The sequence below is a fragment of the Pristis pectinata genome, chromosome 24 (assembly GCF_009764475.1).
Source record: "Pristis pectinata isolate sPriPec2 chromosome 24, sPriPec2.1.pri, whole genome shotgun sequence".
NCBI classification, from domain to species: Eukaryota; Metazoa; Chordata; class Chondrichthyes; order Rhinopristiformes; family Pristidae; genus Pristis; species Pristis pectinata.
In genome coordinates this window covers 29,225,441-29,240,046 of record NC_067428.1, presented here as the reverse complement: position 1 = coordinate 29,240,046, position 14,606 = coordinate 29,225,441, and the positions used below count along the sequence as shown (strand labels likewise).

At 39.9% G+C, this 14,606-nt stretch overlaps 1 protein-coding gene across 1 annotated transcript in view; it reads left to right on the top strand.

The window, feature by feature from the left end:
- LOC127582627 (uncharacterized) overlaps positions 1–13,437 on the top strand; it is a 45,313-nt gene extending 31,876 nt beyond the window's left edge. The window contains exons 4-7 of the mRNA XM_052038084.1: positions 2,353–2,500; positions 7,562–7,705; positions 9,143–9,219; positions 12,323–13,437. Of these exons, the coding sequence (XP_051894044.1) occupies positions 2,353–2,500; positions 7,562–7,705; positions 9,143–9,219; positions 12,323–13,018 (1,065 nt within the window). The 3' untranslated portion in view covers positions 13,019–13,437. The remainder of the gene's footprint in view (positions 1–2,352; positions 2,501–7,561; positions 7,706–9,142; positions 9,220–12,322) is intronic.
- Positions 13,438–14,606: the final 1,169 nt, after the last annotated feature.

Here is a 14,606-nt window from a genome sequence, read left to right as displayed (position 1 = left end):
TTGGCCCATAGCCCTCTAAACCTCTCCTATCCACGTACTTATCTAGATGGCTTTTAAGTGTTGTTAATATCCCCACCTCAACCACTCTCTGGCTCTACAGCTCTACAATCTAGTGAAATTATTAAGTAAATGATAGAGTTAGTTTCGCAGTAAGAAATCTTAACCCAGATTTATTTTGCCTGTTAAAGAAAGTAATATCTTCTGCTTTATAAAGGATGAATTGAAAACTAATTCAGGTGGTTCTGAGACTTTGATTTAAGTGCTCATAAGACCTCAGATTTAGTGAGGTCCTTGTTTTTAAAATAGAGAGAGTATCTATAAAACATAAACAGCAAATTATTTTTACAGAAACTAGGCTGAAGAACAGGAGTTTGCTTGTAGTATATGGAAAAAGAAATGAGCTATTCTGGAATTTGGAAACAAGTATTCCTCTCAAAGAACTAAATAATAAAAGGACACCAAATAATCAAAGAAATGTAAGGATCATAGGGAGCCTATTCTTCCCACTCCAACCGTTCCTTTTGGAAAAGCTACTTTGGCTAATCCCAATCCCATTTCCCAATTTGATCTTGGAGGTTGGTAGCTTAGAGCACATTAAGTGCTTATCGAGAAATGAAGTCAGGTATCTACCGCCACCATCCTATGGAGCAGTGAGTTCTGAACTTCAACCATTGCCCTCTAATCCTTCTACCAGTTATGGTAGTTCTTTGCCTCATTGCATTGACCTCTCTACTAAGGGAGACAGGTAACTCCTATGCATCCTTTCTGGGAGTCATAGTTGAGTCATCGTCATACAGCACAGAAACAGGCCCTTCGGCCCACCTATTCCATGCTGACCACTGGCCACCCATTTACAGTGACCCTACAATATTTTATTCTCTCCACATTCTCATGAACTCCACCCAGATTCTACCACCCACCTACACACTGGTAACAATTTACAGTGTCCAATAAACCGATGAACCCGCGTGCCTTTGGGATGTGGGAGGAAACCAGAGCACCCCAGGGGAAACTCATGCAATCACAGGGAGAACGTGCAAACTCCACATAGGCAGCACCTGAGATCAGGATTGAACTCGGCTATCTGGAGCTACTAGTTGTACAGCCTCCTGCTATGCCCTAACTAGAGCTTAACAATTATTAATAAAATACATAAAATAATTTAAAAAGTGTAGGAGATTAACTTTAATTCAATCGGTGGGTTCAGTTCAGCTAATTGATTTACATTCTGCTTTATTTTGCCTTCCACTTAAGTCAACAGAGACAAAGTGAGTACAAAACCCAAATCTGCTTATGTACCATCAGGGGTCAAGATCAAATTACCTCCCAATATTAATGGAAGATTATATTAAGAAATTAAACATGGAGCAATAATAATAAAAACATTAAAATTAAACAACCATTAAATTGGAATTATTTTAAGGAATGTAATAGAAATGTGTAGGTTCATCATCATGATGAATTGATAAATGAAAAATGAGCTTGTTGAGTCAAAAGGTATTCCAACAACAGTAGCATTTAAATAGTGCCTTTAACATGGTAAGGCGCTTCCCAGGAGTGGTATCAAACTAAATATGGCACTAAGTCATACAATATTAGTAGGGTGAATGAGATAGGTTTTAAGGAATGCCTTAAAGGAGGAAAAAGAGACAGAAGGACTTAGGGTTAATATAACTGAAGACAGGTCAAATGTTGATGGAGCATTTAAAATTGGGGATAGAATGAGAGGACCATCATTACCTCAGGTTACAATTTGCATGTCCCCTCATTTTGGAGGGAAATGGATCAATGTTCCATTCCTGCTGGATTACCAAAGGAGAAAAATCGCAAATGTTGTGACAAAAAGCTTTGTCCTCTGACATTCAGCACATTCTTTAAATCTATTAACATTGAAGTGGCAGGACTTAAATTTAAACCTTCCTTCCCCAGTTTGATAATGCCAAGAAAGAGTCATAGCATGGAAACAGGTCCTTCGGCCCAACTTGTCCAAGCTGACCTACGCTGGTCCCATTTGCCTACACTTGGCCCATATCCCTCTACACCTTTCCTATGCATGTACCTGGCCAAAAATCTTTTAAGCGTTGTAATTGTACCCGTCTCTACCACTTCCTCTGACAGCTCGTTCCATATACCCACCACCCTGTAAAAGTTGCCCCTCAGGTCCCCTTTAAATCTTCTTAAATTAAATCTTTTTAAATTAAGATCAATAATTGCAGCTCGCAAATCCGGCATCACTCTTCTGCTCTCCTTCAACACCTTGCCTCTCTCTCCAGTATAAGAGGTACAGACAACTTTTACATGTGATAAGAAGTTCTATTGAGACGGTAAAATTCACTTCTGTGCATTTTTCAGGACACAGAGAAGGAGAAAGATGAATTACAAATTGAGGAGGTGAAGGCAGAAAGATCGAAGGATACAAGGGATAGACAAAAGACGCGGCAGAAACCAAGTACTGAAGCACCAAAGGAGAAAAAACCCAGCAGCAAGAAGGTTGAGGAAGGTAATGTAAAGAAAGACTCACGGTTTGGTATTGGTATTGGTTTATTATTGTCACTTGTACCAAGGTACAGTGAAGAGCTTGTCTGACAAACCGATCGTACAGGTCAATTCATTACACAGTGCAGTTACATTGAGTTAGTACAAAGTGCATTGATGTAGTACAGGTAAAAACAGTAACAGTACAGAGTAAAATGTCACAGCTACAGAGAAAGTGCAATGCAATAAGATGCAGGTCACAAGGTAGATCGTGAGGTCAGAGTCCATCTCATTGTATAAGGGAACTGTTCAATAGTCTTATCACAGTGGGGTAGAAGCTGTGCTTAAGATAGAAGTGAAAAATTATTGCACAAGTAGTTACATGCCAAAGTGAAGCTTAATTTGAAAACATTTGAAACAACCTGAATTGTGCCAGTTTATATCAATTTTAACAGCTAATAGGAAGAGGAGGGTCTAAGAACATTTCTATCCTCAGTGATACCAGGGGATGCAACGTGTGAGTGCCAAACATGAGGCTGAAGTGTCCACAACCTCTGCTCCGCCAGAAGTGTGGAGTGAATGATCCACCTCCCTGAGAACCCTGCCATCACCGAGACTGAGTTATACAGCATGGAAACAGGCCCTTCTGCCCAACTTGTCCATGCTGACCTACGCTGGTCCCATTTGCCTACACTTGACCCATATCCCTCTACACCCTATTTTTCTCGGCCAGTTGTAATATCAAGGAAAAGCTAAGAGCACTGGCTGCAGCAAAGGCTATGGAAGCAAGACAACATCCTGGCTGTAGTACTGAAGATGTGCTCCAGAACTAGCCATGCCTGAAAGTTAGTCTACAATTTGCAGTATGCTGGTATGGATTGCTTAATTTGCTGATGAGTTGTGAATGGGTCCTCAGCAAACATTCCTAGTCAACCAGTTACAACAATGGCATCCTCCAAACAATATGGGAAATTGCCCAGATATGTCCCGCCCATAAAAAAGCAGGACAAGTACAAACAGTCTGCTCTCCCCTCACCTGCAAAGTGACAGAAGGTGTTGTCGACAGTGCTATCGAGTGACACTTACTCACCAACAACCCGATCACCAATGCATCAGAACTGTTCAGACCCAGACCTTATCACAACCAAGCGGCTGATTTACAGAGCTGAGGTGAGAGTGACTGCCCTCGACATCGAAGCAGCGTTTGACTGAATGTGGCATCCAGGAACCCTGGGGAAGCTGAATTCAAAGGGTCTCAAGGGGAAAACACTCCAATGGATAAGGTCATCCCTCGACAGATAGGAAGGTGATGGAAGTCGTTGAAGGTCAATCATCCCAGCCCCAGAACATCACTGTAGAAGTTCCTCAGGGGCAGAGTCCTGAACACAACCATTTTCAGATGTTTCATCAATGATTCTCCATCCATCGTAAGATCAGAAGCAGGGATGTTTGCTGATGATTACACCGTGATCAATTCCATTCACAACTCACCAACAACTGAACCATTCCACATACACATGCAGAGAGATCAAGTCAACATTCAGGCATGGGTTAATAATGGGCAAATAGGATTCATGACACAAAACTGCCAACCAATGACTATCTCCAACAAAAGAGATACTAACCATCTACTCTGAATATAGAATAGCATTACTATCAACGAGTTCCCCACTATCATCCTGGGGTCATTATTGATCAAAAATTGAACTTAACCAGCCACATAAATACTATATAAGCCAGGAATGTGATGGAATGCTCTTCACTTGCCTAGACGAGTGCAGTTCCAACAAGAAGTGTTGAATGCATCCAAGAATCTCTACACCCACCAACTCAACGTGTCAATTTAACCTCAATTAACTCAGGTCCTGGAACTGTTCTTTGACGATCGGGGACAACGAGACCCAAAGATCTAGAATCTTGATAAAATCTCGATTCCTGTCCCTGCAGGACTTTGACCTAAAATACCAACATTGGGATCAGATTGAAATTTGGAGTGTAAAATCTTTGCTCGATTGGGAAAATTCAATAAAAGAGACTGAACTCTGTCCATTGTCAGTTACATTTAGTCCTGAGCACTGAAAACCTAGGCTAGTTCTGATGTGAATGCTGAGAATTGGAGATGACCACTTTCTTTGCAATATTTTTATTAAATCCATGAAAAAAATACAGAGTAATGCATCAAAAAAGAAAATAAAAATACTACTGAATACATTGTATTAAGTCGTTCTTAGAATTACAATACTCTAAATCAATAATCACATATAGTAGTTAGTTAATAAGGAAAGAAAAAATCTACCTCCACTACCAAAACCCAAAGCTGTTAGATATAAGAAGCAGCAAGGAAAAACCTTAAAAACCGTAACAGTGTCAGCCAATATCTGCATTTTAGTCCCCAAATCAGAAATTTTGAATATAATTCAAAAAGGTACCCCACAGAGATGATGACTTTCAGCTGGAACATTAAACTTCTCTCTTAGGTGCACAACTAAAACCTCACAGTACTTCTTTAAAGAACAGCAGGGAAAATATCTCCAGGATCTCAATGGATATTTCTCCCTCAATCAGCATTACAAGATCACCTACATTTCCTGGGAAGTTAGGTGTGCATAGATCATCTGCCGTCTCCTACAATACAACAACGACCATCCTTCAACAGTTCCTCATTGGCTTCAATACATTTTGGAAGGTCATGAAAGACACAATACAAATGCAACTCTTTCCATTTTGTTTCAAAAATAACAACAAAGAACAGCACAATTGTTTCCTGGAGCAGGTGGGAATATGCGGTTGAGTTAACAATCAGATCAGCCTTTATCTTATTGAGAGGTCGAACAGACTTAAAGGACCGAGTGGCCCTTTCCTACTTCTGATTTTGTATATTTACCTGCATGTTAATAGTTTGTATCATGCACAACATGACTCAACAGGAAAGAATGTCGCCTTTAAATTAAATCATTTCATTAATTATCTTTGCTTGAAGCTAAGTATGAAAGTACAACTACATCGACATCTTTGATTTTCTAATCGAATTATATAAGTGTTGTTTACAAGCCCAAAATTCCTGATGTTTTGAATATATTATATTTAATTTCAGTATATTACATTTGCCCTTTCTGCTTTGAATATCTTATACGTAAAAGCATTTCAATTAAGTGCTTGTTATAAATTTTGCAGGCATATCAGTTGCAAATTATTTCCCTGTAATCTGTTGATAATGTCTTAATTATATCTCCTTCTGAGCTTACTGATGATAATTGAACAGCTGCACTATTAGTGCTAAAAACAAGTTCAAAATTACAAAGTGAACATTCACGTTCTTCAGTTATACGATGAAGTAGAATACAATCAGACCAGTGATCACATCACTGAGTTCAGCTGGCTGTAGCAAATGGTTACAACTTCCCTTTTGACGATTCTAACATCGTTTGAACTTGTCAGTTACATTCAGTTCTGTAAGCACTGCCTGACTAGAGGCAAAGGAGAGAGATTTTAGAATACTGTTCATTGACAATGGTAGCTGGAAATGTCCTTGCAGTGTTCAGTAGAACTCAGCACCTTTCAGTCTGCTGTGCTGGAGAGCATGTAAATATGTCTCCATGGACATTGCCAGGGAACTGCACCCCTACTGTAAAGTGTTTGAGCAGAGAACAGACAGATGAATGCTATCTGTGTTGACTCATTAAACTCAAGAAGATGGCCTATATGTCACAGACATGCCAAAAAAAATTACTATCTTAACTTTGTTGATCAACCAAGTATAAGTGGGACAACAAACAAGATCAGAAAGAATCACAAAATTATACTAAAAATCCACTACTAAACTCATTAATTCCAATCCCATTAACAAACACACACTTCCCGCCCAGGGCACCCGTTACATCTGAATAGATAAATGATTGATCTCTGTACCAATGTAGACACATGGGAAATTTCATTCCCAACTAAATACTCAGAAACTAATTTCAACATAATAATTAACTACAAATTGATGAGTTTTTCCCATGGCAATACAAAACTGCCAGAAAATTGAATGGGTCACAAAATGAGTGCTTATCAGATGTAACAAATTACACACCCACATTTCCAACTGGATAATAATTGGGTATAACAGGTGGATACTTCTAATTATTGAAGAGCTAAGAGAGCACAAAAATCTGGTGTAATTTTCTGTATGTATAAACAAATGACTCTGTGTATCCAAAGTAACTACTTAACAGATCAGTGTCTGGCAATGTTAACTATTTCTCCCTTCACAGATGCTGCCTGATCTGTTGAGAATCTCCCCTCTGTGCTTTATCTAATTTGTTCTACCCGATGAGAATAGAGAGATTTCTTTCTCTTGTTAACTTCTGGCAATAATTTTATGTCAAATTGAATCTGACCTCACAGCTCCAGCGACCCAGATTCAATCCTGATCTGTCTGCATGGAGTTTGCATGTTCTCCCTGTGACCGCTTGGGTTTCCCCAGGGCGCTCTGGTTTCCTCCCACATGCCAAAGGCATGCGGGTTAGCAGGTTTATTGAACACTGTAAGTTTCCCCTCGTGTGCAGGTGAGTGAGGACGAGCTAATGGGAATTTGGGATGAATAAAATTGGATTAGTGTAGAATTAATGTAAACGAGTGCTTGAGAATGGGCATGGATTCAGTCCACCGATGTTTCTGTTTTTGTGTTGTGTGACTATAAGATAAGACAAGATTCCTTTATTAGTCACATGTACATCGAAACACACAGGGAAATGCATCTTCTGCATAGAGTGTTCTGGGGGCAGCCCACAAGTGTCGCCACGCTTCCGGCACCAACATACATGCCCACAACTTCCTAACCCATACGTCTTTGGAATGTGGGAGGAAATTGGAGCACCCAGAGGAAACCCACACATACACAGAGAGAACATACAAACTCCTTACAGACAGCAGCCAGAATTGAACCCAGGTCACTGGCGCTGTAATAGCGTTACGCTAACGGCTATACTACCGTGCCTGCCCTATATAACCATCCCCGTGAAAGACAGTAATAAGAAAAAATAAAGGTAAAATATAAAGTTATCGGGGAAATAAAATACTTCTTCCATGTTTCCTTTGTCAGTGAAATTGGAAAAAGTGGCTGTTGAAAAAATTCAGGCGAGACACATTGGTGAAGAGGACCCTTGGGCACAGATCACTTTGAACAGGTGCATCATTGCTGCTGCTGCTATTGTGGTTTTCAGCATGGGTGTCCAACTGATTGTAGGTAAGTACCATCACCAGGTGATACCTTTAGACAAAGTGTTACATGGAAGTAATGGCTGGAAAGGGATACCAAAAATAATGCGGGCAAAGTTGCCCCATTACAGGAAGGATGCGTGGACTGTGGAGAAGGTGCAGAAGAGGTTCACCGGCAATAGAGCGCATGGGCTCGACAAACTTGGGTTGTTTTCTCTGGAGCATCGGAGTCTGAAAGGAGACCCGATAGAAGTTTATAAGATTATGAGAGGCATAGGTAGGGTAGACAGTCAGAATATTTTTCCCAGGGTAGAAATGTCAAGTACTAGAGGACGTGCATTTAAGGTGAGAAGGAGCATGTGCAAAGGGGATGTGAGGGGAAGTTTTTTTACACAGAGAGCGGTGGGTGCCTGGAACAGGCTGCCAGGGCTGGTGGTGGAAGCAGATATGATAGTGGTATTTAAGAGGCTGTTAGACACGTGAATATGTAGGGAATGGAGGGATATGGATCAAGTACGGGCAGAAGAGCTTTATTTTAATTCGGCGTCATGTTTGGCACAGACATCATGGGCCAAATGGCCTGTGCTGTACTGTGCTATGTTCCAAGTAACTTCCAATATACTGGATAAGTGAAGCAAGGCCCAACGGCTGCAGTATTGTGAAAGTGAAGTCTACGTCCATTGTCACAGAGTATGTTGTTACATGAAGAGTAATCAACAGTTGGAATAGATTATCTGGTCTCAGGATGTGAACATCACTGGAAAGAATTACACTTGTTGTCTATTTTTCATTGCCCATTGGGCTAAGAATCAACTGCACTGGTGTGTCTGAAGTCAAATATAATCTAAACCAGGTAAAGGTGGGAGTTATTACCAGATGGGTTTTTACATTAATCCAGTACATTCAACATCACTGACACCAATGTTTCAGTCCAGTTTTATTTAACTGAATTTGATATTGGTATTGGTTTATTATTGTCAAATGTACCGAGATACAGCAAAGAGCTTTTACTGACATGCCATCCAGACAGATGATGTCATACATAAGTACAACAGAATGCAGAATATAGTGTTACAGCTATAAAGAAAGTGCAGTGTGGAAAGGATTCAACTCATTTCTCCAGACCAATAGTTCAACCCTCTTAAATTATTAGCCCAGGAACAACCACTAGGGTGTTTGATCCCCAAGAGTGCTGGTTTAAGCCAGGTCATTAATGTGTTGAACATTGAATGGAATCCTCAAATGGGAGGCAATAGGCTTGATATTCTTGAATGATCTAATCAAATGTGCAGGAAGCTTCCTCTGACAAAACTCAAATGACAATGTCAAAGGGAGAAGAACTTCTAATGTTAAAATGATGATGCAAATGACTAACTGTGGGTTGAATATAACTCAATTATTACACAGTTGGTATCAACACTGTTTGACACAGAACTGTTGCCTCATGCAGATTATTTGTTTACAGGTATTTTTGATGTCGATGAGGCATCAATGTTGGTGTACTCTGACAACAGTTTCCTTGATGATGAAGATTTGAAATTGGTAAGGAGGTTCCTGGAATATATTGCTATACTATTTTTAGAGTAATCTTCTAAAATTCTGTAACATTCTACAATTTTCCAAAAGAAATGAAAGTTTATGTCTTAAGTTTTTAATCTTAGCCATGAGCTCTAAGATTTTAATTAATTGACATGTTGTATTGGTTGTATATTTAACAGAAAATCCTGAATATGTGAAAAAACACAAAACATTTTTTTCAATAAGATTTCTTAGTAACTATCTTTGAACCTAGAAATTAAATTGGAACGACCAATAATATTGGGCTATTAATTAGAATTAAATTTTATTTCAGCACCGTTGATAGCTTTCAGAATATTAATTCATTGATTTTTGGTATCTGTTGAACTATCAACACATTACTTAAACAGAAAAAAACTGCTGATTCATATTTTTGGTCATTTTTGGACAAAATAGGCCCAAGTAACAGGCCAATATACAGCAATTCAAGAAGGCAGTTCACCACCTCCTTCTCAAGAGCAATTAGGAATGGGCAATTAAATGTTGGCTCAGGATGTGAAGCCCACACCCCCTGAACATATAAAAAAATATAGAATCCCACCCAGTATATAACTTTATACTTGTACATTCCTTTTACATTAAATTTCCAACTCTAGAATCAAATAAGATGATCCTGTAAGTCCATTTGCATAGTGACAATGATTTTTCTTCTACATTCTACATTCTATGATCTTTAGAAGTTATACATAGTGGAATATGTACTCAGCATGTGAAGAAGCTGTGCTTGATGTCAACTTGAATCACCATTTAACAAATAAAAAACATATACTTCCATTCTGTGTTTCCTTTTATCAGAGGTTAGTCATGGTTAATTCCTTGGTATTTCTACCATAGTAAGTCCAATAAAGGGTTCAATGCATAGGGAGAAACTAAAAAATTCTCCGCAGGTCAGGCAGAGAGAGGAAAACAGAGTTCAGATGAGGAGGAAAGGCCATTTAGTTCTACATTAACTGAATTTAGCAAAGAGGTAATAAGAAGCAAATTAAAATGGAGAGAATTTATGAATAGATTTGATAGGATGATTCTCTGAGATTGCATTTATAACAAGGTGCCCTTTCCTGGAAGGACTGCACATCAGAATATCACAGGTGCATTATTATTTTAAGACCCAGATCAGCCAGTCCTGATGTAGGGCCCCAACCCTAAACATCGACTGTTTCTTTGCTCCCACAAGTGCTGTTGATGCGCTGATTTCCTCCAGCAGTTTGTTTTTTTACTCCAGATTCCAACATCTGCAGTCTTTGGTGTCTCAACCATTGCCTAATTCGACTATAGATCAGCTCAGAGGGGCTGAATGGCCTTAGTTTGCTCCTAAATTCCTTCCTTAACCCAACTGAATGGAATGCGCCAATGTGTAGATGTTGCTGCAATTTTCTGAGATGCACTTGCAGCAAGCAAAGCTACCATTCCATGTGGGATGTTGCATCGGTCCCTTGCACAACTGCCCCCTTGCTATCTATTCATCCAAAACTAAGAACAAATGCAACGAACAAAATAGTTTTAAATTGTCTTAAACTACGGCAGCATAGCGGCCTAACTGGTAGAGCTGCTGCCTCACAGCTCCAGCAACCTGAATTCAATCCTGACCTCTGGTGCTGTCCTTGTGGAGTTTGCACATTCTCCCTGTGACTGCATGATTTTCCTCTGGGTGCTCCGGTTTCCTCCCACATCCCAAAGATGTACGGGTTGGTAGTTTAATTGGCCACTGTGAATTGCTCCAAGTGCGTAGGTGAATGGTAGAATGTTGGGGGGCGGGGGGTTGATGGGAGAATAAAATAGGTTAGGGTAGGATTAGTGTGGCTGTGTGGTTGTTGGTTGCATGGACTCAATGGGCCGAATAGCCTGTTTCCATGTTGTAAAGACATTTCTCCTGATTTCAGTCCTGAGCTACCTACCTTTGAAATGAAATGTCAGAGATAGGTTTTTTACACAGAGAGTGGTGGATGCCTGGACCGCACTGCCAGGGATAGTGGTGGAGGCTGATACAATAAGGATGTTTAAGAGACTCATAGATAGGCACATGGATGTAAGAAAAATGGAGGATTATGGGCTGTGTAGGAGGGAAGGGTTAGATTGATCGTCGAGTAGGTTTATATAAGTCAGCACAACATTGTGGGCTGAAGGGCCTGTACTGTGCTGTACTGTTCTATGAAATCTAAGATGTCATTAAGCTGGAAAGTGTGCAGAGGAGATTTACAAGAATATTGCCAGGACTCGAGAGTCTGAGTTATAGGGAGAGGTCGGGCAGGCTAGGACTTTATTCCCTGGAGTATAAGAGACTGAGGGGTGACCATACAGTAGTGTATAAAATCATGAGGGCAATAGATAAGGCGCATGCACACAGTCTTTTTCGTAGGGAAAGGGAATTAAAAACTTAGAGGACATAGGTTTGAAGTGAGAAGGGAAAGATTTAAAACGTCAACACACAAAAATCTGGAGGAACTCAGTGGGTCAGGCAGCATCTGTGGAGGGAAATGGACAGTCGATGTTTCGGGTCGAGACCCTTCATCTGGACTGAGCACGCCTTGGACTGAGCTCCTTGTATGTTGCTCCAGGTTCCAGTATCTGCCATCTCGTGTCGTCAAGGTTTAAAAGGGACCTGAGGGGCAACTTCTTCAGGCAGAGGGTGGTGCGTATATGGGACAAGCTGCCAGAGGAGGTGGCTGAGGCAGGTACAATAACGAAATTTAAAAAACGGTTGGATGGGTACATGGATAGGAAAGATTTAGAGAGATATGGGCCAAATGCAGGTAAATAGGACTAACCTAGATGGACATCTTGGCCAGTTGGGCCAAAGGGTCTGTTTCCATGTTGTATAACTCCATGACCCTATGATTAGATAATCTGTTTAAGAGATATGAATGATAGAAAAATAGGGGGCTATGTGGGAGGGAAAGGTTAGATAGATCTTAGAGCAGGATAAAATGTCGACACAACATTGTGGGCCGAAGGGCCTGCACTGTGCTGTAGCGTTCTATGTTCTATGTATTGAGCAGGACTGTAGATGATAAATGCAATCTCTCCAAAGCATATCATAATAATGTGCACATGTATTTCTTTTCATTAGGCAGAAAGGACTTTGCTCGAGGATCAGGAAGTGACTTCAGACACTGAGGAAGGCATCAGTGAACTTGAGAAGTTTTCTCCTCAAACTCCTGCCAGAACTGAATTGAAAAAGACATGTATTACCCTGAAGGGAAAGACAGGAGGCTGCAAAGTTGAGATGGCCGATAAAAAGCAGATCTCTCCACACATTAAAGAGATCAAAGGCATTAAAAGTAGTTACAAGCCAAGAGAAAAAGACTCCGAACCCAGGTCCAGTAAGGACAGGAAAGATCATAAGATCGAGTTTGAAAAGAAAGGTGATAAGCACTTCAAGAAGGAACAAAAGGAGGATAAACACAGGGGCCACCTTGAGCAGCACTTCAAAGAAGGAGACACCAAGAAGTTTTCCAAGGGCAAAGAGGGATGCGATAAGGGGAGTAAATTTAATCAGCACCATTTTCCAAGACGACATGAGAAAAATGTTAAACAAGAAACATACAGCAAACACCAAGGCCGTTATAAAGACTTTGAAAAGCACAAGTACTTCTTCAAGCAAAATGACAACAATAAACATGACTACAAAGTTCATAAAGAATATAATAAGTACCGGGTAGGCAAGCACGGTAAACATTATGGAATTGAAAAAATTTTTAAGAAGGATGGGATGGGAAAACACTTCGGTAAAAATAAATTCAAAGAAAGCAGAAAGCATGAATAGTTAGGTTCAAGATCAAGCTATATGCAGTCATTATGACCCACAGTGTCTAGAAATATTCCCTTCATTTAGTAAAAATTCTAAGCAGAAATGCTAATTTATATCAGTGAAGTGTAACATTTCTAAAGAAAAGTACAGTTACCATTGCACCAAATACAATCTCCTTGTAAGAAATAATGCTGGAATGTGAAGTTAAACTGTTTTTAATATAATGTTGCCATGAAGGTGTTTTAGTCATTTGGGAAAGGAGCCATTCAGGGATTAGAAGCAGTACCTAATCTCCACTCTGGAACAGGGACTGAAGAAGGGTGGCAAGGAAATGGTTGGAACTCCTGTTTGCTAAACTACAACTATAGTATATGAAATTATACTATGTGTTTTTGTGTTCTCATATTTTAATGGTGGATTAAACAACGCAAATATTCTGAGAAATGACCCATTTCTTTTCCTTTCAGAGTAGTTCTCTCATAGAATAAGCTCACAGGGTAACATAGTATTGTAGCATTGTACATCCAATGAGAAACTTGGAGTCGGTGGCAATAACTGTATGCTACATGTTTCTGGTAACTACATGTTTTACATCACAGGGAAGGGTGGGGATAATAAATGCTTGAGTGATTAGTCCACTTTCATTGGAATATGGTGTATTGAGTATGAAGGTCTATGGTAGCAAAGTGGTTAAGTTACTGAATAGTGTCCACAGGCATGAACTATCGATCAGTAGACATGGATTTGAATCCCCCCAAGACAGCTGAGAATTTTAAATTCCACTAATTAAATTACTTGGGAATTAAAAAGTTAATATCAGTAATGGTGATCATGACCATGAACATACTGGATTGTTGTGAAAATGCATCTGATTCACCAACATCCTCCAAGGAAGGAAACCTGCCATCCTTACTGGGTCCGTCGTGTAATTAAGTACAGATCCAGTGGCTTGGTTATAACTTAACCGTCCCTGAGAAAGCCCTGTAAGCCACTCAGTTCAAGGACAATTAAGGTTAGATAGTAAATGCTGGACTTGTCCACACATCCCAGGAACAAATAAAAAATCCATCGGCTTGTGCTCTTAAAGGATTATATAACATCATTTCTGTTTTGCTTGTCTTCTATAAATTCAGTATGAGGAGAGGCATCAAGAAGTTCCTGACTGGGAAAACTAGAAAAAAATTACCCTCTGCAACAACATACGAACACAAAGATATTGCTGATAAGTAGAGGGAATTAGAAAGAGGACACCAAGTTTTTAGGTCATAACATTTGCCAACAATGACTTTCACTTTCCTTTATGTCAGTGGTGTATAACGTGTCCCCTGAGTAGTGCCTGCCCCACGAGATATTTCTTCCCAGTTTGCACTGGTAATGAGATAAGAGGTCCCATTGGTCATCTTGACTTTTTTTCCTCAGACACCAAGTCTTTCTAAATTGCGACAGATCTATCATGAAATACGAGAGACAAACAGAGATAATTTGGGTGGTGACCACTTCAGGTGGAGTTAGATATCATTGACCCAAAATAATAAGAACAACACACAAAAAGCTGGAGGAACTCAGTGGGTCAGGCAGCATCTATGGAGGGAAATGTACAGTC